Source organism: Oncorhynchus tshawytscha, linkage group LG14, assembly GCF_018296145.1.
Source record: "Oncorhynchus tshawytscha isolate Ot180627B linkage group LG14, Otsh_v2.0, whole genome shotgun sequence".
Taxonomy (NCBI): domain Eukaryota; kingdom Metazoa; phylum Chordata; class Actinopteri; order Salmoniformes; family Salmonidae; genus Oncorhynchus; species Oncorhynchus tshawytscha.
The window spans coordinates 13496504-13519426 of NC_056442.1; the positions used below are offsets into that span (position 1 = coordinate 13496504).

The 22923-nt window shown below is 42.7% G+C and overlaps 1 protein-coding gene across 3 annotated transcripts; it reads left to right on the top strand.

Moving 5' to 3' along the window:
• Nucleotides 1-5949: 5949 nt before the first annotated feature.
• On the top strand, nucleotides 5950-21521 carry LOC112253927 (1-acyl-sn-glycerol-3-phosphate acyltransferase gamma). Of its 3 annotated transcripts, none has more exons than XM_024426040.2 (10): nucleotides 5950-6159; nucleotides 14847-14904; nucleotides 15359-15586; nucleotides 16928-17097; nucleotides 17211-17372; nucleotides 17898-18051; nucleotides 18132-18234; nucleotides 18389-18464; nucleotides 18583-18781; nucleotides 20509-21521. In XM_024426040.2, exons 3-10 carry the CDS (start codon nucleotides 15409-15411, stop codon nucleotides 20598-20600), a joined length of 1134 nt encoding a protein of 377 aa, XP_024281808.1. In that variant the 5' UTR covers nucleotides 5950-6159; nucleotides 14847-14904; nucleotides 15359-15408; the 3' UTR covers nucleotides 20601-21521. The 3 variants fall into 3 exon arrangements, with proteins under 3 accessions (XP_024281808.1, XP_024281809.1, XP_024281810.1); XM_024426041.2 differs by lacking the exon at nucleotides 5950-6159 and adding an exon at nucleotides 9547-10020; XM_024426042.2 differs by lacking the exon at nucleotides 5950-6159 and adding an exon at nucleotides 11297-11517.
• The last annotated feature ends 1402 nt before the right edge of the window (nucleotides 21522-22923 follow it).

Here is a 22923-nt window from a genome sequence, read left to right on the forward strand (position 1 = left end):
CGTAAATAAAAATCTATTTAGTCTCAAATAAATAATGAAACATGTTCAGTTTGGTTTAAATATTGCAAAAACACAGTGTTAGAGAAGAAAGTAAAAGTGCAATATGTGTCATGTAAAAAAGCTTACGTTTAAGTTCCTTGCTCAGAACATGAGAACATATGAAAGCTGGTGGTTCCTTTTAACATGAGTCTTCAATATTCTCAGTTAAGAAGTTTTAGGTTGTAGTTGTTATAGGAATTATAGGGCTATTTGTATTTCATATACCTTTGACTATTGGATGTTCTTATAGGCACTATAGTATTGCCAGCCTAATCTCGGGAATTGATAGGCTTGAAGTCATAAACAGCGCTGTGATTCAAGCATTGCGAAGAGCTGCTGGAAAACGCAGGAAAGTGCTGTTTGAATAAATGCTTACGAGCCTGCTTCTGCCTACCACCGCTCAGTCAGACTGCTCTATCAAAAATCATAGACTTAATTATAATATAATAAACACACAGAAATATGAGCCTTAGGTCATTAATATGGTCAAATCCAGAAACTATAATTTCGAAAACAAAACATTTATTCTTTCAGTGAAATACGGAACCATTCTATATTTTATTGAATGGGTGGGATCCATAAATCTAAATATTGCTGTTACATTGCACAATCTTCAATGTTATGTCATAATTATGGAAAATTCTGAAAAATTAATTACGGTCTATGTTAGGAAGAAATGGTCTTCACACAGTTTGCAACAAGCCAGGCGGCCCAAACTGCTGCATATACCCTGACTCTGCTTGCACAGAACGCAAGAGAAGTGACCCAATTTCCCTTGTTAATATTGCCTGCTAACATTAATTTCTTTAAACTAAGTACGCAGGTTTAAAAAAATATTCTTGTGTATTGATTTTAAGAAAGGCATTGATGTTTATGGTTAGGTACATTGGTGCAACGAAAGTGCTTTTTTCGCGAATGTGCTTGTTAAATCATCACCCGTTTGGAAAAGTAGGCTTTGATTCGATGATAAATTAACAGGCACCGCATTGATTATTTGCAATGCAGGACAAGCTAAACTAGTAATATCATCAACCATGTGTAGTTAACTAGTAATTATGTTAAGATTGATTGTTTTTTTATAAGATAAGTTTAATGCTAGCTAGCAACTTACCTTGGCTCCTTGCTGCACTCGCGTAGCAGGTGGTCAGCCTGCCACGAAGTCTCCTCGTGGCGTGCAATGTAATCGGCCATAAACGGTGTCCAAAAATGACGATTACCGATTGTTATGAAAACTGGAAATCGACCTTAATTAATCGGCCATGCCGATTAATCGGTCGACCTCCAATATCTGGCCTGCAAAAATCAACCAACCAACAATCTGTCAATCAATCAAGCCCTGTGAAATACATGCACAGCTGAGGGCAGAATACTGATCAGGAATAGGATAGAACCTGAGGCACTTATTTCAGTGGAGGAGTGGTGGTTTAGACACGTTTTACCTCATATGTCACAACAGGACAATGGTTTCGGGTATGTTGATTCTTAAATCAATTGTCCATGTTCGGTGCTTAGATCATGATCAGTGTATGATCATTGTAAGCACGTCACTAACTTTGTGGTTGTATGTTTTTGTGTTGTTTGTTATTTGTTATTTACAATGTGTGAAATGCTGGAGATCTATCATTTCAACATTTGTTGATATATGATCCTTGTGTGTTCAAATTTCAATGTTATTGGAATTACCATGCGTATGTCTTTTATTTTGGTCTTAATTGGATGTAAGGTCTAGCAAGGATAATCTACACTGTTCGTTTTATACGTGCAAAACATTCATATACTTTTTTGTGTATTTGTATATTTACATATCTTGGGCAGATATAATATTGATATGGTTTCTCTGTCTGTGCCAAACTTGTGAAATCAAATTATGTTAGAGAGTCCCGAACTGGCTGTTTCCTGATACAGACATGAAATTGCAATAAAGTTAATTTGAATCCTGTTATTTAGCCAACTTGCTGTAAGTTTTCTGTCTGCCCCTGCTTTGTAGGAAATTTTCCATATCTTACCCTCTGTTCTGAAAAATTAACAATGTGGAGAAAGCCGATTTGATCTTTCTGGAGATGCTCTGTTACAGGGACTCAAAGTTGAGGAACCAACCATTTCTCATCAGACAGGGGGGGTGTCCGTGTGCAGGACCAATCAGGGGTTAGTTCTGCTCTGACTGACATGTACTTACTCCTCAGCTTTTCATGAAACCAGTGAACTGTTTAATATATGTTCCAACTGTGCGTTACTGTACATTTGTGTGTTTGCGTGTGTGTGTGAGAGTATGTACATGTATGTAAGTGTATATTTCCTGTAATGGGGTTTGGGGGTTTTATGGGAGGGCATGGGGTGGGGTGGGGTGGGGGGAAACTAGTAAAAAAAAAAGAAGAAGAAGAGAAGCAATGACTTATCATCCAGAAACTAGCCTTTCCGGTGCTCTCGTAGGAATAGCCCAGCTGCTGACTAAGTCAGTGGTGGTGAGGTTTGTTGGCTGTGCCAGCTTTTGAACCCAAATACTGTATGTGGTCATTGAACTCCAAAACGGAAGCACCTAAAACTGCCATTGAGTGGTCCGAGTGTGTACTTTGAGTAGGAGCTTTGGGGAGTTGGATGGTCGAGGCTGTCTGTGTCTTCTGGCAAGATATATATATGTTGGTCTGAAGTGGGTTGCCTTGCAAAAATGGAGTCTGGTCATAACCAAATCTTTAGCTCTGCCAGTATTCTGTGGGAAACTATGGAAACAGTTTGAACATATTGACTGTTGTTGCAGCAATGTTTTAGCACATTCCCTGGGGGAAACGTAGTGGGATAGTTTACAGTGGATTACAAAATATATGTTATTTATACATATATATATATATAGTATATATATATATATATATATAGTATATGTATAAATATGTCGTGGACAGTGGAATATGTATGTACTGTGGATCATGAATCTGTGCTAAGGATATGGCCAATTTCTGAAACATATTTGAGGGCACTGCCTTGAATCAGATGGGACATTCCGGAATCTCTTCTTCCCTAATATTCAGCCAATAGCACGTGGCTCGATTGCAGTAGTGATGAAAAAAAAAATAGGTTAAGGATGATTGTTGACATGGTGTGCAACATTTTGTGTCTTAGGTCTTAGAAAAAGTGAGAAAAAAATGCCCACCCCTACATGTTTCTTTGTTTGGACCACTGTGTTTGCTGTAGTGTTGACTCTCTCCTAAAATAGTCCCTTGGCAAAGTATCATAACATGTACTCTTGCCATATGTATACAAGAAACAGTAGGCAACACTAGAACATTAACCATGATGTCAGTACAGAAAGGGAGATCTTTGACTAATGCAGCATTCGTAACCAAGTGGGAGGTGGGAATTTACAAGTTGTGAAGTCGTAAATACTAGTTGGTTGCAATTACCTGCTTTGAACTCGTCAAGAAACGTTGATTGACTAATGGCCAACAAACTGCGAAAACCATAAACTAAAAGTACAGCTGTCACACTTGTAAACAAATTATAGTGTTCAAAAACTATATTAATAGATTTTTTATAAATAATGTTTGTTGCATTTAACTGCCGGAAATGCAGTTTTGAGGTTATGTCCTTAGTAGATGATGTCAGCATGTAGGAGAAAGGGGAGCTCAGGATGGTGAACGAGTTTCCCACAAGTAATTACCAGTTGGAGGCCCGTTCAAGTGGATTTTTCCCAGTTGTATGTGGTAAATTCCCACTTCTCACTTGGTTACGAACAAAGCATTAAGCGTAACTGAGTGCCCCCTTCTACCCCCTGCCTTTGTAACTGTATCTGTCCCTTAGTGGTTTTAACAGTGACCAGTCTATGCTTGGCTCTTCTTTTTGTTCTTATGTTGAAGATTTTCTTTTTACATTTTCTTTTCTCAATGGGCAAACAATGAAATGTATTAACTGTTTGGTAAAGTTTTTAGTGCTTCGTTTTTTGAGCCTGAATATTTTATAACATGTTACAATGAAGATTGTAGTGTACAAATCCACATTTATAATATATAATATGTATGTTATGATGCAATAAAAAATAAAGTAATGATTATATTATATCCACCTGCTTTTTTTCTGTAAGTAAATTAGTATCAACACACTGCCAATGTTAGGCGTGTATATGGGAGGCGAAGTCAAGTGCAGGAGAGCGGATTATAGTAAACAGGCGCACTTTAATACCGGTCAACAATGACAGCACATAAAACATACTAGTGCCAAAAACACAGTACATAACAAAAGTGCAGCGCCTGACACGTAACAATAAACAATTACACACAAAGACATGAAGGGGAACAGAGGACTAAATACACGCAGTGTGATTATGGAATGAAAACTAGGTGTGTATGAAACAAGACAAAACAAATGGATATATGAGAAATGGAGCGGCGATGGCTAGAAAGCCTGTGACGTCGATAGCCGAACGCCGCCCGAACAAGGAGAGGAGCCGACTTCGTCGGAAGTCGTGACAGCCAAAGGAAGGGGCCGGTCATGGAAGTCCATAATTGGCTGAAACTGAAAGTACGTAAAAAATGTGGCATATAAAAATGACATTCAAAAATATATATATTTGAAATAGACATGTGTTTGAATTTTGTACATTCAATATCTACCTGCAATGTTGGGTAACTATCGTTCCTGGTAACATCTCCCATGATGCTTGTCATGTACATAAGTCAATGAATGCCTATCAGGGGACACTTTACTACAAGCAACTAATATGTATATTAGTTTCCTCCAATACAGCAGACAAACAAAGGTTGACAATTTCATTAAATTCATGAACATGACACTGGTAGGGTGCTTGCCGAAAACCGTATTCTGTACATCTGTATGGCATGGTCAATGAATGATCATACTCACATATGCTGTCTACCTATACTCAACTGAACACAGGTATACCAGTTTGCACAGAGTTAGAATACCTAAGAGGATACCTATAGCCAGTGCTTGACTTGGGCTTAAATAGGTGCCGGTACTCATTTTGGGTGCCGGTACTGTTTATAATTATGTGCAGGAGCTCCACAACACTTTTGAGCGAATATTATATAAGAGGAACAGGAGCTCAAGCAGGTGAGCTCCTTAGCTCCGGTGAGGTCCTGCCCAAGTCAAGCATTGCTTATACACCTACTTTCTGGAGGGTCATCAATAGTCTCTGCCGAAAGCGGCATCCCCTCTCACTGCATGGGGCTGTCAATTAATGATTATAAATGTTTCATGAGTGTATACCTCAGTTATTATAAGACACAAAACGCATAAACAGCTTGTGGAGAACATTTAAAATCTGAAAGTGTTGCCATGGAAACCCATAAAATGACATAACTCTGTGGTCACCCTTGACTGAACTGGCTAAAAGTATGTATGATCTGAAGGAATTTACAAGTTCAAGGTACATTAGGAATAACCCCTAACATATTCAGGATGAAAAGAGGCACAGAGACATCTACCTGCATTACAATTCAGTCACAGGTGTTGGGAGAGAAAGGGGACATAATGAGAATTCTGGCTTGTTATCAGAGAAGAAGAGGCAGAGCGAGAGTGTTTACTCTCTGCCAACGAGGTCGATGAGAGAGTCGAATTTGGTCAACAACAAAAACAATGAATTTGCTACGTGATGCTTATTTGATCCAATATAAGTTTGGTAATGGTTAGGTTGTTACGAATACACTGATATAATTGTATGCGGGTAGCATTTCGGCAGAAATAAACAACGTTATTAGCGAGTTGTGTCTATGGAGTTGTGACCGTTGTGCACACGCGTATCTGGCCTCTCATTGGGTAGAATTGTCCCACCTGATCTCGCCACCTTCCGTATGCCTTCCATCTTTGAGGACATGTATTTCCATTGTTAGATCGGTCACTCGATTATCTTGAAAATATAATAGATAATCTTTATTCTTATGCATTGTATCCAGGGGACACATTTTGTGGTTGGATAGACAGGAAGTTGCATGTTTCACAGAAGGATGTAGCTAGCTAGAAGTTAGTTAGCTCAAAGATAAACCTTTATGTTGAAAAATAAATAATTCTATGGCTCTGGGGTGCAAAGACACCAATGTTGTTTCAGTGTTGAGTTGAAAACGCGTCGGATCTGTTTGGTAACGTTAATCGTCGTCAGGATCCAGAAATCAGGTAACTTTAGCTAGCTAAAATGCTATCCAAGTTAGCAGGGGTGTAAAATCATCTTTACGTCGATTCTGTTGCAAAACGTTTACTCAGACGGAAAACGTAAACCAGAGTTTCTATTGGACAAATTATGGTAGGTCCCTCCTAGTTTCATTCAGTTGTTTCCGTTTGGTTGTTAAACGGTAAACGGTTTTCGTAATGAATACACCCCTGGTTAACTAGATGGCTGAAACCACTGCAGTAGCCAGCTAACATGCCACCTAATTTAACATATCACGGCGTAGCAGTCTGGACTCAGACATAATGTATTGGCACAGACTGCCTTCGTGGGTTGGGAGTTGTGACCACAGTAATGTGAACTTGACTGGAGCGCAGAACGAGTTTCCCCTAGGCTGGAACTTCGGCCTTCTCCAGTAGCGTTCACTTCATGAGCTCACGTCTCGATCACACTGACAGTGTTTTGCATTTTGGTAGCAGAAGTACATTCATTTAAAATGGAACGCTGCGTTTGCCTTGCAGCATTGCGTTGCAGAGGCAGCTGTAGTACGTTCAGTGTGGCGCGTACATTGGATTTATTGAACATGTGCATCAAACTGTAGACAGTTTGACAGAAATGGTAGTAGAAGCTGAATGTTCTTTTGTTGCACCACATCCAGATGATAGTGCACCACATCCAGATGATAGTGCACCACATCCAGATGATAGTGCACCACATCCAGATGATAGTGCACCACATCCAGATGATAGTGCACCACATCCAGATGATAGTGCACCACATCCAGATGATAGTGCACCACATCCAGATGATAGTGCACCACATCCAGATGATAGTGCACCACATCCAGATGATAGTGCACCACATCCAGATGATAGTGCACCACATCCAGATGATAGTGCACCACATCCAGATGATAGTGTATACCATTTTGCGCAATAACACTGGCGGTGTGCCTGCCCATCATGCATTTGTAGGCGACTTTAAAAAAAATAGATTATTTGTATTTGTTTTTTGTATGATTTTTGTTATTTTGTATTTTTATTTAATTTAAAAAATTTGTAGGCTACTTGTGTGCTTCTATAGAGTACCACAGCATGAGTCATAATACCCATAAAACCTAGTGGTCAAACAGGAAGTGGTTCCAATAATTTTTCCACCATTCATTTTCCACATAAGGGATTTTAGAAACACTTAAAGACTGTTTTGTGTAGGCTTACCTTGGCGTGATGTTTTGCACAAGACAGTTCTCATCTCCTAACCACGCTACTGCCTCCGCCGCATTGTTCTCAACACCAAAATACTGGTTAACTTTGCTATTATGCACATAGCAACATGGTCTAGGAAAAGGCGCCAATTCAATTCATCACTGATGTTTCAGAACCGCAAACAGTGACCGTTATCCAATTCGGGAGAATGTGCATTTGTTATAAAATAATATCATTTTTATTAGTGTTGCACCATTGTTCTTACATAATATAAAATAGCCTAGTGGTTAGTGTTGGGCCAGTAACCGAAAGGTTGCTGGATCGAATCCCCGAGCTGACAAGGTAAAAATCTGTGGTTCTGCCTCTGAGTATAAGGCAGTTAACCCCCCTGAAGAGTTAAGAAAATATTTACCAAATAAACAAAAGTAAAAAATAACACAATACAATAACAAGGCTATATATAGGGGATCCCGATACTGAGTCAATGTGCGGGGGTACAGGTTAGTCAAGGTAATTTGTACATGTAGGTAGTGGTGAAGTGACTATGCATAGATAATAAACACAGAGTAGCAGCAGTGTACAAAACAAATGGAGGGGGGGTGTCAATGTAAATAGTCCGGTAGACATTTTATTAATTGTTCAGCAGTCTTATGGCTTGTGGGTAGAAGCTGTTAAGGAGCCTTTTGGTCGTAGACTTGGCGCTCTGGTACTGCTTGCCATGTGGTAGCAGAGAAAACAGTCTATGACTTGGTGACTGGAGTCTCTGACAATTTTTGGGTATTTCCTCTGACACCGCCTATTATATAGGTCCTGGATGGCAGGAAGCTTGGCCCCAGTAATGTACTGGGCTGTACACACTACCCTCTGTAGCGCCTTATGATCAGATGCCGAGTAGTTGCCATACCAGGTGGTGATGCAACCGGTCAAGATGCTCTCGATGGTGCAACTATAGAACTTTTTGAGGATCTGGGGACTCATGCCAAATGTTTTCAGTCTCCTGAGGGGGAAAAGGTATTACCGTGCCCTCTTCACGACTGTCTTGGTATGTCTGGACCATGATAGTTTGTTGGTGATGTGGACACCAAGGAACTTAAAACTCTCACCCGGCTCCACTACAGCCCCATCGATGTTAATGGGGGCCTAGTGTGTCGCACTCGCAAATGCTTCACAATTGATTTATTTGTAGGCTATAGCCTTGAAATAATTGAAATAATAGGCTCAACTCCATTCACATATTATGGTTATGACCAAGTTCGAGTTGACGTTAGAGAGAAACTACATAGCTAGCAGAGGTTAGCCTAGCTAGCTGTGACTTTCAGTTGAAGCTGTCATTCACATGAAAATTGGACTGTGTTAGCTAACTAACTATTTTGCTAACTCAAGTCAGTTTAAATATGCATGTGGAATTAACCAACAAGTATTTATGTTTATAATACGCTCCCACGTGTGAATGAATTAGACCAGCTAATGTCAGTCAACCACTAGCCCTTGACCATGACTCAGTTCCATTACATTACACATAAGAGTCACATAAGAGTAAATGCATCTTCTGTAGGGGGAGTTTTGTTAAGAGCCTCGAAGCTCAATCTGAACATTAACACGGAGCGCTTGTGGTATGGTTTCGGAAACCATAATGACCTTATCTTTCATTTCAGCGAGAAATCATTTTCAAAAAAACAAGGTTAAATTGATACAAACTCTGATCTATTTAGGGCGTAAATCGTTATTTTCTTTTGGCCAGTTGTTTTTAGGTATTGGGACAATCAGCGAAACCGCTTCTGGAACGGTAATGCGAGCTGGTAAAGGCAAGCCTGAAGTGGACCACCAGTTTTGAGTCCAAGATAGGACAGTGGTGTGGGGCCTTATCACCTCCGTGAAAGCACTGTAACAAAGTGTTTTAAAATGTTTAGCAACGGAAGGTTTAAAATGTGCATCTTATCAGTCCAATTCAGGCACTCCCTGTTTCCATCTGTTTTCTTCCATTTGGTGACTAATGAATGCGACCCAGGCCTTTCGTCATGGCTGGACCCATCACAGCAGCTGAACTTCTCCACCCAACCCCCCATACAGATGGATGGAAATGAGAGGTGACTTATCCAGGGTGCTGCTGCAAGAGCACTAATCAGTGCTAATCTGTTCTGGACCAGATTAGAGCTTTGTTAGAGATTAGAGCATCTCTCATTATTCTCTGTGTACAAAGGAGAGGCTCCTTCTGTGTTCTGTCTGTTTTAACACTTTTAAAACAGTGTGTCTTGGTTTTTGTTCTCGTCTCGCGGCGATCTGGCACAAACCCGTCGCCGACTAGCTCTTTCGTTTCTCACCTGAGTTGCTTTCCTGTTGCGCCGATGGACGCTCCCTCCTCATCCTCCTCTTTTCCTTGGGACTTAGTGTTCATGCTGTCATCATCATAATTAATCTTGTCTCCTATGGGGATTAACATTAGCATGAGTCTCCGGCACCGTGGACACTGACTCCCCTTTGTCCTCCTCTTAAAACGCTGTGGAGATTTTTATCTCTTTTTTTCCGTGATCCTTTTTGAAATTTCTCCTGGGGGGGAAGGTAATCAAGGAGGGGGGCGAAGATGCTGAACCAGGGGGCCGTGATGCTCTTTACAGGGCTCTGTGGGGCACTGGTGGTGCTGGCGATCGCCTACTATACCTACTGGTAAGTCCTGTTGAGGGAGCAGTCGAGGACCGCGTCAGAACTTTATAAGAACTTTATAGACATGACTGGTCCCGGTTCCACAGTGACTCCAACTGCGTGAGGCTGTGTGCAACCACAAACTATAATCTAAAATCTCTTGAACTACCTGACACGGTTTATTTGGGAGAGTGTAGACTGGGCTTGGTTGGTTGTTGTCTCTGAAGCACTTTAAATTAAGTTGATTTCTTTGGGTTTGTCTTGTTATTTGTTCTGGAGTGGCTCGGGTCCTTCTGCTGCTGGACATCTTGGCCAAGTTTAGCCTGTTTTGGCCTTTGGAAGGCCAATGGAGGCCAGGCTGTTTCTCCCTGTTAATCAGTTTAGCCCTGAGTGGCTATTGCTAATCTCTGCCACGTCCCACGTCCAATCAGGCCTTGTGTGTGTGTGTGTACCCTTGCATACTTGGTAGCCTGCTAAATGGATTTAACCTAGTACATAATCAATGGCAATTTAAATCCTTTGCATGCCTTGTAGGCTAGGACAGGGGTTGTAAATCTTTTCTGTTTCAAGACTCACTCAAATGCTTAAACAAATATATGGGGACCCCATACATCAGAAATCACATTTTGAAATGTTATTTTTATAACTGTCAATGCATACATAAATACTGAATGTGAGATGTTTTAGCCTTACTGCTGTTATTTTCAATTTGTAGTTTTATCTATTGAAAACTGTCTGAGGCCCCCTAGTTGAGAAACAGTGGACATCTTAGGAAATGTTTGGGTAAATTATCATCAAATAACACAGACACACCAGTTGGTTTCAAACTAATAGACAAGCAGCCGATCAAGCACCATGCCCATAGAAAGCAAGATATGAGTTGAGAGACATCTGAACATCCCCAAAAAATCTCTAGGCCTGGGTATAGACTTCTTCTTTTTTTGTATGTTTTTTTTCTTCTTTTTCTATTGTTCTATTTCTTCCACTCAATTTCCTTCAGTAATTAGAATAGTGTGTGTGTGGAGGGGAGGAGAAGGCAGGACACAGTCTCCCCCACCCCCTTGTACCTGGGGGGAAATTATGGCAGAACTTTTTTAACCTCCTTGTGTGTGTGTCTCACACCCGGTTCGTTGGCCCAGTATTGACGGCCAGCCATTCATCTGAGGGAATCAGGTGATTGCAGACACTCCCCTCCCTCTCCTCCCAAACACACCCACTCCACCAGGCAGCTCTTTGTCAGGCAGGCTAGGGGGATCGTCTCCCTCTCTCTCTCTTCTTTTGTCTCTCTCTCCCTTTTTCTTCTGTGTGGGGACAAGTTTCCCACTCTGCTAATGGATGGCCTTGTGAGATGTCATTTGTCTCCTAGGCAAGACTCCAAAGTTAACTCATGTTTACTGAGGAGCGCTGGTGTTTCTCACGCTCTCTTTCCCACTACTTGTAATTCTCACTCTGTTCCTGACTGTGGGCAAAGCTAGGACTTCACACTTTGACAAAACTACTTGCTCTCTCTTCCAGAACAAGGTTAGTGGTATTTCTGCTCCTTTCCCAGGGGTTATTGGCGTGAATGGGATGTTATTAATGAATATTGACCTCGTTGAGACGATGGAGCCATTTTTTTTATTTTACTAGTAATACCGTGTTAAAACTCAGAATCACCTGTTTGACTGTGAACTGATGCTCCTACTGTAGGGAGATAGATAGGCTATACCGGTAGTTTCAATGGAGATCAACTGCATTTTAAGCATGCATGCTATTATCTGCTTGCAGATGCCAGACACTATAGCAACTGCTTGTATTATATGCATGTTTGCAGAGTTGACTTTGCCGACTGCAGCTTTGACGTTTGACTGCCGTGGTTGTTTGGTGAAGGAAGCAGTCCAAGGCATTGCAACCTGATGTCAATGTGGGACAAACCTGAAGTTTGATAGCCTATGCCAAAGATCAGTATCCGTAGAGAATGTCACCCTTGTGGATGTCTGCTTGATTCTTGAGCTTCGGATAAGGTCGTTTTCTGGTCCTCTTCAGTGCTATCTGCAGGAAACGGCCTTAGTTTAATGGGCCATTTAAAACATGGGTCCTACAGACCTACACCACACCCTGTTATGCCTTGGCTTTATGGCATCCATCACAACTCCTCAGGGCAGTGAAGTTAGAACAGAATCTTGAAGTATTAAGAAAGTGTATTGGGAAATCATAGTCAGTTCCACAGAAAAATATGCACATGCTCACTGTGCTTGCTCAACAGTATAGCTTCCTTCCTCACAAGTCCTTACCCACCCTTGATCTCGGATCCTCTGCTTTTCAAACACAAGTGACCTGCACTTGACTACACTGTTGGCTACACTGTTGAAAAGATAGCAGTATGATAGCACAGGTGGAGACGTTTCAAGCCGGGGAATGAGGTTACAAAACCAACTTGTTTACACTCGCACTTCTAAACTCATTCCACAGTGACCCCAGTCGTTGAGCAGAGTGCAGCTGCAGATCCGGGTCACGGCACCACTACTGTCCTCTTGACCGTGTCTTAGCCAACTATAGAATACCTAGCAGTTCAATAGCTTGAAATGTCTCCACCCACGCTAAGTAGTGAGGTTATGAATCCAACTCTGTTACACACACACAGAGGATGGTGAGTGTTTGTTCAGCAGGACCAAGTTCATGTTCTCTCAGCCCTATGTTCCCTCAGTTCCCACAGCTATATCCTCCCTATGTTCCCACAGCCCTATGTTCCCTCAGTTCCCTCAGCCCTCTGTTCTCTCAGTCCTCAGTTCCCACAGCCCTATGTTGCCTTAGTTCCCACAGCCCTATGTTGCCTTAGTTCCCACAGCTATATCCTCCCTCAGTTCCCACAGCCCTATGTTCCCACAGCCCTATGTTCCCTCAGTTCCCACAGCCATATGTTCCCTCAGTTCCCTCTGTTCTCTCAGTCCTCAGTTCCCACAGCCCTATGTTGCCTCAGTTCCCACAGCCCTATGTTCCCACAGCAACAATGTTCCCTCAGTTCCCACAGCCCTTTGTTCCCTCAGCCCCGTGTTCCCTCAGTTCCCACAGCCCTATATGTTCAAATTACTTGAGTAGATGCTGAGATACATACATCTCAGAAAATGTATGTTGGGCTGCTGGAATATTGACAAAAGGTCAAAGTCATAGTGATTTAAACAATTCAGTAGGTTCCATATATACTCTCACATTTGTGTAGATGCTGAAATACTCAGCATGTTCTACATTTATAACAATAAGCATTGGTGCCAATTTTGATTGAAATTGGTTCAGTTGGTACTGAGAGACCACAGGGCTGGAGGGACCACAGAGCTGGACCCCTGATCAGATGCTTGAGGTCACTCAAGTCCACGCTCTGTGGGTGGAACCTCCTGTGTAGTTGGTACTACAGGCCTGTAGTACACACACACACACAGCCATTGATTTGACTCTTTGTTTCTAGGATGTGATTTGACAAAAATAGTGTGACTGACTTAATGCTCATTCTGGTATTAGGCCACTGTGTAGTTATCAGTGTTTTAGGATGGGTTAAGTATAGCTTTGGAAAGTAGTCTGTTTTATTCTTGAGACTGGACATAGGAATTGGGGCACAGTAGGTGAAATGTCTGTCGTGGATACAGTATTACTAATTCTGTAGTATTACTAATGATCTTAACATGTGGGAGGGAGTGGAGTGGTGCAGGCCTGCTGTTTGAGGGTGTGTGTGGGGTCTAGAGTTAGCAAAGAGGACATATCAGAATCCCAGAGATGCTGAATGGGGCCATTGTTGCCAATTTAGAGATGTTGTTGCTATATTTAGCAAGTTTTGATACTGCTCCAGAGACTGTTACTGTTAAAAGAGCCTAGCAACAAATGCAGCTACTTATCAGGCTGCCTTGGAGAGTTTTGATAGCATTTGGCGACTTTTCCCATTCAATTCTGGAAGTAAATATCTGCAACAGAGGTCACAGCAAGAGCGCACAAACAGTTAACACTTTGTCAAACTGCTGATGTAAAAAGGGCTATGTAAAATATATTTGATTGATAGATTGACAGGCACAGAAGCCAGGGGAGAGGGTGTGCTTCGGGAGAAGGGGTGAAAACGCTACTTTTGGGGATCGCAGCTGTGCTGCAGCAAGGCAAGTTTATGCTGTGACGTTGAGAGAAAAAGTTGTCAAAACATTGAATTGGGCTAGTTTAGGAGTTGGACACCTGGTGTGGGTGTCTGTGTGAAAAAGAGAGTGAGAAAGGGAGTGAGTAAGCAAGTTGCTTGCCTTGTTCCAAGGAAGTGAAAGGGCGTGTGTGTGTAGGTATGTGGACATGTACATGTCAGTGAGAGGGAGGTTATGTACAACGCCATTTGGATGAAAGGGAGTTTATTTTTGTGGGCAAGCTGTGTTTTTAGCCTGATAGTTTCCTATTTTATATTGGGGAAATATAAATGGAAATGATTCACAGGAACCAACTGGTTGTCTGCTGAACTCCTCAGAATTAACCTGCTCTTTCTTTTCTTTTTTGTCACAGTTCTCTGAATAATTAACAACAACAGTTGTATGTTGTTTGCAGTTTTTTATTTTCTTGTTGCAAGTTAGATTCTGTTTTGGGAAAGAGTTTGTTCAGATCTTCCTCTTTAAACTGGGGTGGCAGGTAGCCTAGTGGTTAGAGCATTGGGCCAGTAACCGAAAGGTTACTGGATCGGATCCCCGAGCTGACAAGTTAATCTGTCGTTCTGCCCCTGAACAAGGCAGTTAACCCACTGCTCCCTGGTAGGCCGTCATTGTAAATAAGAATTTGTTCTTAACTGACTTGACTAGTTAAATAAAAAAACAGATTGTGAATAGTTTGTAATGGGGTTCTTCTCTGTCCCACAGGTCTGTGGTGTTGGCTGACGGGCCGTGCAAACGGGGCTTGTGAAGGGATTCCACCGTGGTAAGTTGCACTGGAATTTCAGAAAATGATCACTCCTCCACTATTAATCCAGCCTCATCGAAGGGGTCAGGAGTTTTCCCTGACCGTGTGACATGACTAGGAATCCTCGTCATAGCCAATAAGGCTCAGACTTATTCCTGGTCAGATCAGTTAGTCAGGGGAAACTCCTTGCCCTAATCATATTCATAAACCTCCTCTTTTAAAGGGTAGGAAACATTCATTTTTACTCACCCGAAGTAACAACAGTGTCATCAAATACTTAGTAACGTAGTTACTGTAGTCACGATCAAAGTGTTTTTTATTTTTTACATATCTATGAACTTATTTTGGATATCTTAATAACTACCCACAATGTACTATTTCTCAACATCATATGGAGAACCGGTGCTACCTGGTGACATTTTCCACAGAATTAAATGGAAATGCATAGTTTCTTTATGGTGTTCTCCCCCAGGTCGGCCTTAGTGTGTTGGTAGCCCTGCTAGCCCCCAGACAGCCCTGGCCATGGGGCTGATAGCGTACATCAAGAGCCTGTTCATCCTCCAGCTGCTCGTTGGCTTTGTGTTTGTGGTCAGCGGCCTCATCATCAACTTCATCCAGCTCTGCACCTGCGCCCTATGGCCCATCGACAAGCAGCTCTACAGGAAGATCAACACCCGCCTCTCCTACTCCCTCTGGAGCCGTGAGTCACACTCATAGTCTTGAGTCGTGTGTGTGTGTTTGTTTGTGTGTCTGGGGGGGATGGGGGGACGACAACGAGCAGCACATTCTGGCTGTTGTCCCAAAAGAAACCAGTCTTAAATTTATTCTTAACTGACTTGACTAGTTAAATAAATAAACATGGTGTACTGGTTTTGGTGTTTCCCTCTATCCCTCTAGTTGCTGTGTTGTGTGCATTCCTCTCATGCAGTCTGTGTGGGGTGGCCGGTGAACAATGGCCGCAATGGATTTTGGTCATTATAGTTATTTACCACGTTTTCTGCACTGAACTAGGTTGAATATTTGTCTATTGAAAACTTAGACTCCCTACAGCATCCCATAGTTATTTATTTGATGTATTTTGTGCTTGATAGGATTTCTCTCTAGAAAAATGCGCTTTGAGCTCACAAAAAAACTAAATGGAATTTGAGTAATTGATCCAACTTCGGTCAGTTTATTGTTTAATAATCAGAGAACCAAAATAATTTGGTTAGTCGTTGATGGTGTACTTACTAATCATGAGCAGACAGGTAGTACTCTGGCTGGACCACGGCATGCTTGGAGTGTGTGTGTGTGGTGGTTGCACTGTTGTTGTTGACTGAGTTTACACTCTGATTTTTACAGGAATTGAGACTAGTGTACTGTAGTTCATTGCAACGGTTCGTTGCGACTGGTTACATGCTGACCAGACCGCTCCCATTGCGTGCAATAGCGTTGCAAAATAAATATCCACGTTATTGTCATTGCACCCACACTGCCCGCGCACATCTGCGTAGCCAGGTGCTAAAATGGAACTTGGTTCTATTTGTGACACTTGACGCGCTGCAAGTCCCACCTCTCCCATCTCCTTATTGATTTTTAGGAGCATATACCCACGTGGGTGATTGAAAGACGAACTGAGGTTCGCAATCCAGTCCAGTTGGTGGTGGTAATGCGCCTTAAAGTTGGTTGCCAACCACCATATAAAGTCAGAAGAAGAAGAAACCTGAAGGAGGAGAGATTACTAGAAACAAACTCTTTTTACCTTTTTGTCTTTTGTCTGTGGATTAATTGTCTGTGGAGAACCTTGTGCATTTCAGGTAAAATAACAACCCAATGTTTATATCCCAGGACAAATGAGCTATCTAGCTAAATTACCATAAATGTTTGCTTATCGACAAGTCACCAAATTAATATTGTTGGTTTTGATATTTCAACCTGCCTTTCCTGATCGCGTCTGGTGTGGGGCGACAAAATTGACACCATTTTGCGACTGGGTGGTTCATTGTGACGGAGTTTACACTGGTTCGTTGTTAACTCTCTGCTGGCCCTCTCTGTCCTGTAGAGCTGGTGATGCTGCTGGAGTGGTGGTCAAGTACAGAATGCACCATATTCACAGACCAGGCCACGGTGGACAAATTTGGCAAGGAGCACGTCATCATCATCCTCAACCACAACTACGAGATCGACTTCCTCTGCGGCTGGACCATGTGTGAACGCTACGGCGTGCTTGGAGTGAGTATGTGTGTGTGTGATAGAGGGGGAATGAGTTTAGCTGCCTATATCTACTGTTTATGAAAATATAATGTTTGGTAGGTTGGCTGAACAAAGTCGTTTCGTCTTCTCAGGCTTCAAAGGTCTTGGCCAAGTACGAACTGCTGAAGGTGCCTCTGATTGGCTGGACATGGTACTTCCTGGAGATTGTCTTCTGTAAGAGGAAGTGGGAGGAGGACAGAGATACCGTGTTCAAAGGCCTGACCCAGCTGAAGGATTACCCTGAGTTTATGTGGGTGAGTAAGACGACAAACCGAAACACAATGACGTTTGCCCCTCTCCCTTTGACCATCAGCGTGTGTCTATATGGAGTTGTACCCCGGGGTGTGTTCATTAAGCATCAAACAGATGAAAAATGCACATTTCTGTTTACCGTTGAATAATGTTTTCCACTGAGTGCCCAAATTAACACGTTCCAGATTCGTTGGCGGCTATGTGCACACAATTTAAGCCAGTAATCTGACAAACTCTCATGGGGGAAAATGCAAAGAAATACAACTGAGATTCTGTGTGTATGTTGTTTGTGCATGTGTACGTGTTACTGTGGACAGTGTTGCCAGAAATGCACATCAGGGTGTGTCTGAGGTAGTGCACCTCTGTTGGCGTTCCTACCTTCTGCTGTTTCCAGTGGGACACGTAGGGATTACAAGGTCATGAGCTTAGTGTGTTTACCGCTCCAAAGACATCAACAGGGTCACCTCCAAAGACCGCAACAGTGGTTGTGCATGTGTGCCGACTTGTCTCTCTCTCTCTTTCTTCAGTTCCTATTGTACTGTGAAGGCACCCGTTTCACACCGAAGAAGCATGAGATCAGTATGGAGGTAGCAGAGAGTAAAGGTCTACCAAAACTCAAATACCATCTACTGCCCAGAACCAAAGGCTTCACCACAACACTGAGCTGTCTCAAAGGCACAGGTGGGACACAAGCACACACAAGCACGTGCACACACACATTTGCTGCATCACACTCATGGTCGCACTCTTTCCTTTCTCAGTATCTGCTGTGTACGACGTGACACTCAATTTCAGAGACAAGAAGGTCCCAACACTGCTGGGAATCGTCAGTGGAAAGAAGTACATGGCAGATATGAATATCACGTAGGTGGCGCCTGTCCCTCTCCCACAGACAAAGGCAGTGCACTGGTCCTGAATGAGACCTATGGGTCCTTTGACCCGCTGACATACTGTATCACCAGACTTGCTGCCCTTTAGTAGCGTTGTACTGAATTGAGTTCCCCTCCTTCCTGTATAGACGGTACCCAGTGGAGGAAATCCCAGAGGACGAGAAGGAGTGTGCAACCTGGCTTCACAAGCTCTACCAGCGGAAGGTGCCGGAACCTCAGCTTTCCCTCCCATTTCTTTACCCTTTCTAGCCATAAGTCAATGACTCTCTCCACTAATTAAATATTGACAACATTCTCTCTTTCTTCCTTTCTCTTTCTGTAGGATGCACTGCAGGAGCACTACGAGAAGGAGGGCAGTTTCCCCGGTCCCGCTATCAAGCCCCCCCGTCGGCTGTGGACGCTGCTCAACTTCCTCTTCTGGGCCACCCTGCTTCTTACCCCCCTCCTCAACTTCGCCTGTGGGGTGTTTGTCAGCGGCTCTCCCCTCCTTATCGTCGTCTTTTTGATCTTCTGCATTATCGGTGCGGAAGCCACCCATTTAGCCTGCTAAGCCTACTGCTTTTTCCAAGTTCTTATGCTGTTAGGACCTGCCTATACTATATAATCTCATTTTGACTCGTTATTGCCTGGTTTCCCGAACACAGAATAAGCCTAGTCCTAGACTAAAAAGCTATTTCAATAGAGATTCTCCATTAAGCATGCATTTTAGTCCAGGACTAGGGCTCTCGAGTGGCGCAGTGGTCGAAGGCACTTGCATCCCAGTGCAAGAGGCACCACTACAGTCCCTGGTTCGAATCCAGGCTGTATAACATCCGGCTGCGATTAGGAGACTCATAGGGCGGCGCACAATTGGCCCGGGTTTGGCCGGGGTAGGCCGTCATTGTAAATAAGAATTTGTTCTTACCTGACTTGCCTAGTTAAATTAAGGTTAAATAAATAAATATTAAATTATTCTGCTCTAAATGTATAGTTTTATAAAGCATTGCACTATACTACCTTTTTCCACTGGTGGGACTTTTTCAGTTGATGGCACCAGCACAAGATTTGGTCGCACCAATTTTTTCGCAACCGAGCGCCAGTTAATGACTTGACCTGTGGTTTTGCATTCCATACAGAACAAGTCTGATAATGACTAGCCATCTTTTAACTCATGTAAGCGCTCCTGCGGAAATAAAATGAGCCTAAAAAAATTCCCTCAAGTCTATCTCTCTCCTTAAGATAGTTATGTTGTTTTTGCGTGGGCTGCTCAATCCACCGCATCCTCCGATGTCGACCTTCTGCATTTGGGGTGGAAGGTGGCAGAACTACAGCTGTGTTTGTCAGACCAGGAGACATCCTGAAAATCAGTCTTCTCACGAAAACTTTTGTAGTGTCGGAACGGTTTGAGGCACAAACTAATATGACCCCTCTATGGAAAGATAACTCTCACAAACACATACAGGATTCCCACAAGCCTCACAAACCTCGTCTGAAGGTAGACAGACCGATATGAGTAAAAAAAAAAAAAATGAATGGGAAAATATATGGAAGTACTTTAAGTGCCCAAAAAAGGGGTTAAATACAGGTAAAAATAATTATAATTTGTCTCTTAGATATTGGACAGGCACTTCTAAACATATCTCCTTTTGATGTATTTTTGGACTGTCTGTTGTGCCATGTATGAATATGTTATTCAATACGTTAATAAGGGCTAATCGCAGTAAGACCAAATTAAAATTTTCATCAAAAAATAAGTTTAAAAAGAAAAATGTTATACTTACAGGCGTCCTAAAATTCTAAATCAAATTGCTAACCCAGCCCTGGGCCCTTTGACCTAAGGGGGTTTTAACTTGACTATCATATTCACATTGATTTTTTGTTGAGGGAAAAAAATAGATCCTTTGCGCAATCTCTAAAAAGGTGCTATTGTTAAAAATGTTGAACAGTGTCACTCTACAGTTGTAGGGCCCTATTAAAATCAGTTTTATCTGTTCGTGAAATCTGTTTTCCAGATTCTATCTTTGCAGTCAACATTTTAATTGGGGAAGTTTTTGGGGAAATACTTTAGAAATGTTAATTCAAACAGCGCATGATGACTGAAATGTGAGTGTTTTGGTCGCAGTGTTGAGCCCTATATAGTATGTATATGTGATTACCTACTGCTGTATCTGCACTTTGTTGATTTGTATTATACCTCAGAAATGTTTGTTATTGTCTTCTTTCTTTCTACTGTTATTGACAAATCTCTCGATGTCTCCTCTCTCCACAGCTTCCATAGCAGTGCGCCGCCTGATCAGTGTATCTGAGGTGAACAAAACCGGCTCTACTTACGGCAAAATGGAGGGCAAAAAGGAAAACTAGAACTCTTTATGGCAGTCACGTTACGGTCCCTCTACTGTCAACGCTTGGTGTCTGAGCGGTTGTTGCGGTCCCCGCACAGACAGACCCTGTGCAGCCACCCTCCTTCAAAAATAAGTTAAAACTCAGCAGGAGGGTGGGGGGGATATAACTGAATAGACTTTTTAGACGTAAGTTAAAATATTAATTATGATGATTGTGACACAGAACAACATTTTTAATGGAATTGTTGCATTTGACTCCCAGTGAATGCATCCGTCCAGTGAGAGGGGGGGGTGACAGACAGCAGGTCTGAATGGTAAATACCAGAGGGTGTATCTCTCTAGCACCAAACACTCCCTGCACCCCAGCTCGAGGCCCCCTGTCGGTCTCCTCCGCACAGCCTTGTGGTTCTCCTCAGCCACATGCTCCAGAACTTTCCTGTTTCAGCGGTACCACTTCCTCCAACATGCACCCCACTTCCTGCCACAGCAGCCCACCCTAAAGAAGTGCTCTCCACCTGTCAAATATTCACATTTTCTGCTTCAGTATCTCTGACTGGGCCAGCCCAACGTCCCTCTGTAGTTTCAGCAAGGGGCTTTACTGTCTGGAAAATACAGATTCCCAGCATGCTTTAGCTCCCCACCCTTAGCCCCATGAAGGTTGGGTGTGGAGGTGAAGGAATCTGAACACCTCTGAGCACATCCTGTTATTTGTTTGTCCGTCTCCTCATGAAACTTGTGCTGAATCCTGACACAAACGAGATTGAGCATGCTGCTACTCCTCCCGTCCTTCCCAGAAAAGCACAGACGTGATGGCCAACCTCGCACCAATAAAATGCAGTATTTAATGTTAATTTAAAGCCAGGTTTGGACCTGAGTTGATTTCTGAATTGCTTGTAGATCCCATAAATACTGATTGTTATAAACAATGAAACAATTATCATTTGGTTTCCATTTAATATACAAAAGTGATTTAATGATGGGATTACATTTATTTCCCTACAGTACTCCAGAGTGACTTGTTCAGAGGTTTTTGAAGAGCATTTTTTTGGCAATGGTGGCTCAACATCTAACACAAATTAATTTTAAAATAGTTAGGCCTACCACCACACCCCGGTCCCCCGTCTATTCGACCCCATTAGTGTATGCAATATAAAATATGTAACCACCGTTTGAATGCCTTTAGGCCCATCATAAGGTGACACAAAGCTAGTATAGCAGTCGTCCAGTGACCAAGAGCTGAGGACTCGTCTGAGGACAACACCATCACTAACACTGGCTGTCCCTACCATCCAACTCGGCTGCCAGCAGAATAGATTCATGCTTTTACAAAGAGCAGGTGAAGTGCCCCACAGGCCATTTGCAGAGTGGATTTTCCCATATCCATGATTGGATTTTACAGCATTAAAAAAAAATAAGCATAACACTTTGTACATGGCCAGTTATTGGCATTTTAAAATGCTATGACCCTCCCACCCCCTAAAATGATCCCAATAACATATTATTAAAAAGTAGGCCTACATGGCCCATATTATCAGACAGGTGTGTTATTTTAGCAATAAGATTGATCACCTACAGTGTAAAACTGATGAAGCATAGTGGCTATATATAGATGGCTAAAGCTTGGGGTTAACCATATGCATATTAATACTCCACTGGTCTAATAATTAGATCAGACTAGATTATCTTTTTGCTAGTTAGCCAGGTATGTATTGATGAGCCCAGTATGGGGCAGTTGGACAGTGGAGGAAGGAAAGCTGTTAGCAGCCTACTGATTCATCTGCAATTCCTGCTACTCCTACTACTGTTTCTGCTGCTCCTGCTGTTGCCGTGTGGCTCCTACTGCTGCTTCTTCTGCTGCTGCTGCTTGGATCAGCAGAGTCAACAGAACCAGCATATCCAAATGATGGAGCTGCTGGTCCATGATCAGCCACAGAAGGCAGGACAGAAGCCCAGGGTGGAGTTGGGCTCTGGCTTGGGCAGGGGCATGGGAAGCCACATGGGTACTCTGGGTGGTGGGCAATGGTATTTGCCTCTGGGTCCATTGATCATGCCAGAGTGGTGGAAAGGGGCTCCATCTGTTACGTGGATAACCCGGGGACCAGGTAGGATTGGGGCACCAGGTGACAGAGGTTTGGCGCCAGGTAGGAATTGCTAGGCATGGGCACCAGATGGCAGATGGGTTCCATGCTGACGCTGCTGCTGTTCCAGTTTCAAGGCCTGTCACCACTTCTTCCAATTCTGACCATCTGATTGTCTCAGATTCTGACCATCTGATTGACTACTTGAGCATGGTGTTAACACTAAAACTGTTGCCTACCTAATGTTTGACAAGGGTCTCTAAG

Coding starts and splice junctions, on each gene's coding strand:
- LOC112253927 (XM_024426040.2), top strand. CDS start 15,409: ATGGGGCTGATAGCGTACATCAAGAGCCTGTTCATCCTCCAGCTGCTC. Junction 15,587..16,927: donor CTCCTACTCCCTCTGGAGCC/GTGAGTCACACT, acceptor TCTGTCCTGTAG/AGCTGGTGATGCTGCTGGAG. Junction 18,052..18,131: donor GAGCTGTCTCAAAGGCACAG/GTGGGACACAAG, acceptor TTCCTTTCTCAG/TATCTGCTGTGTACGACGTG.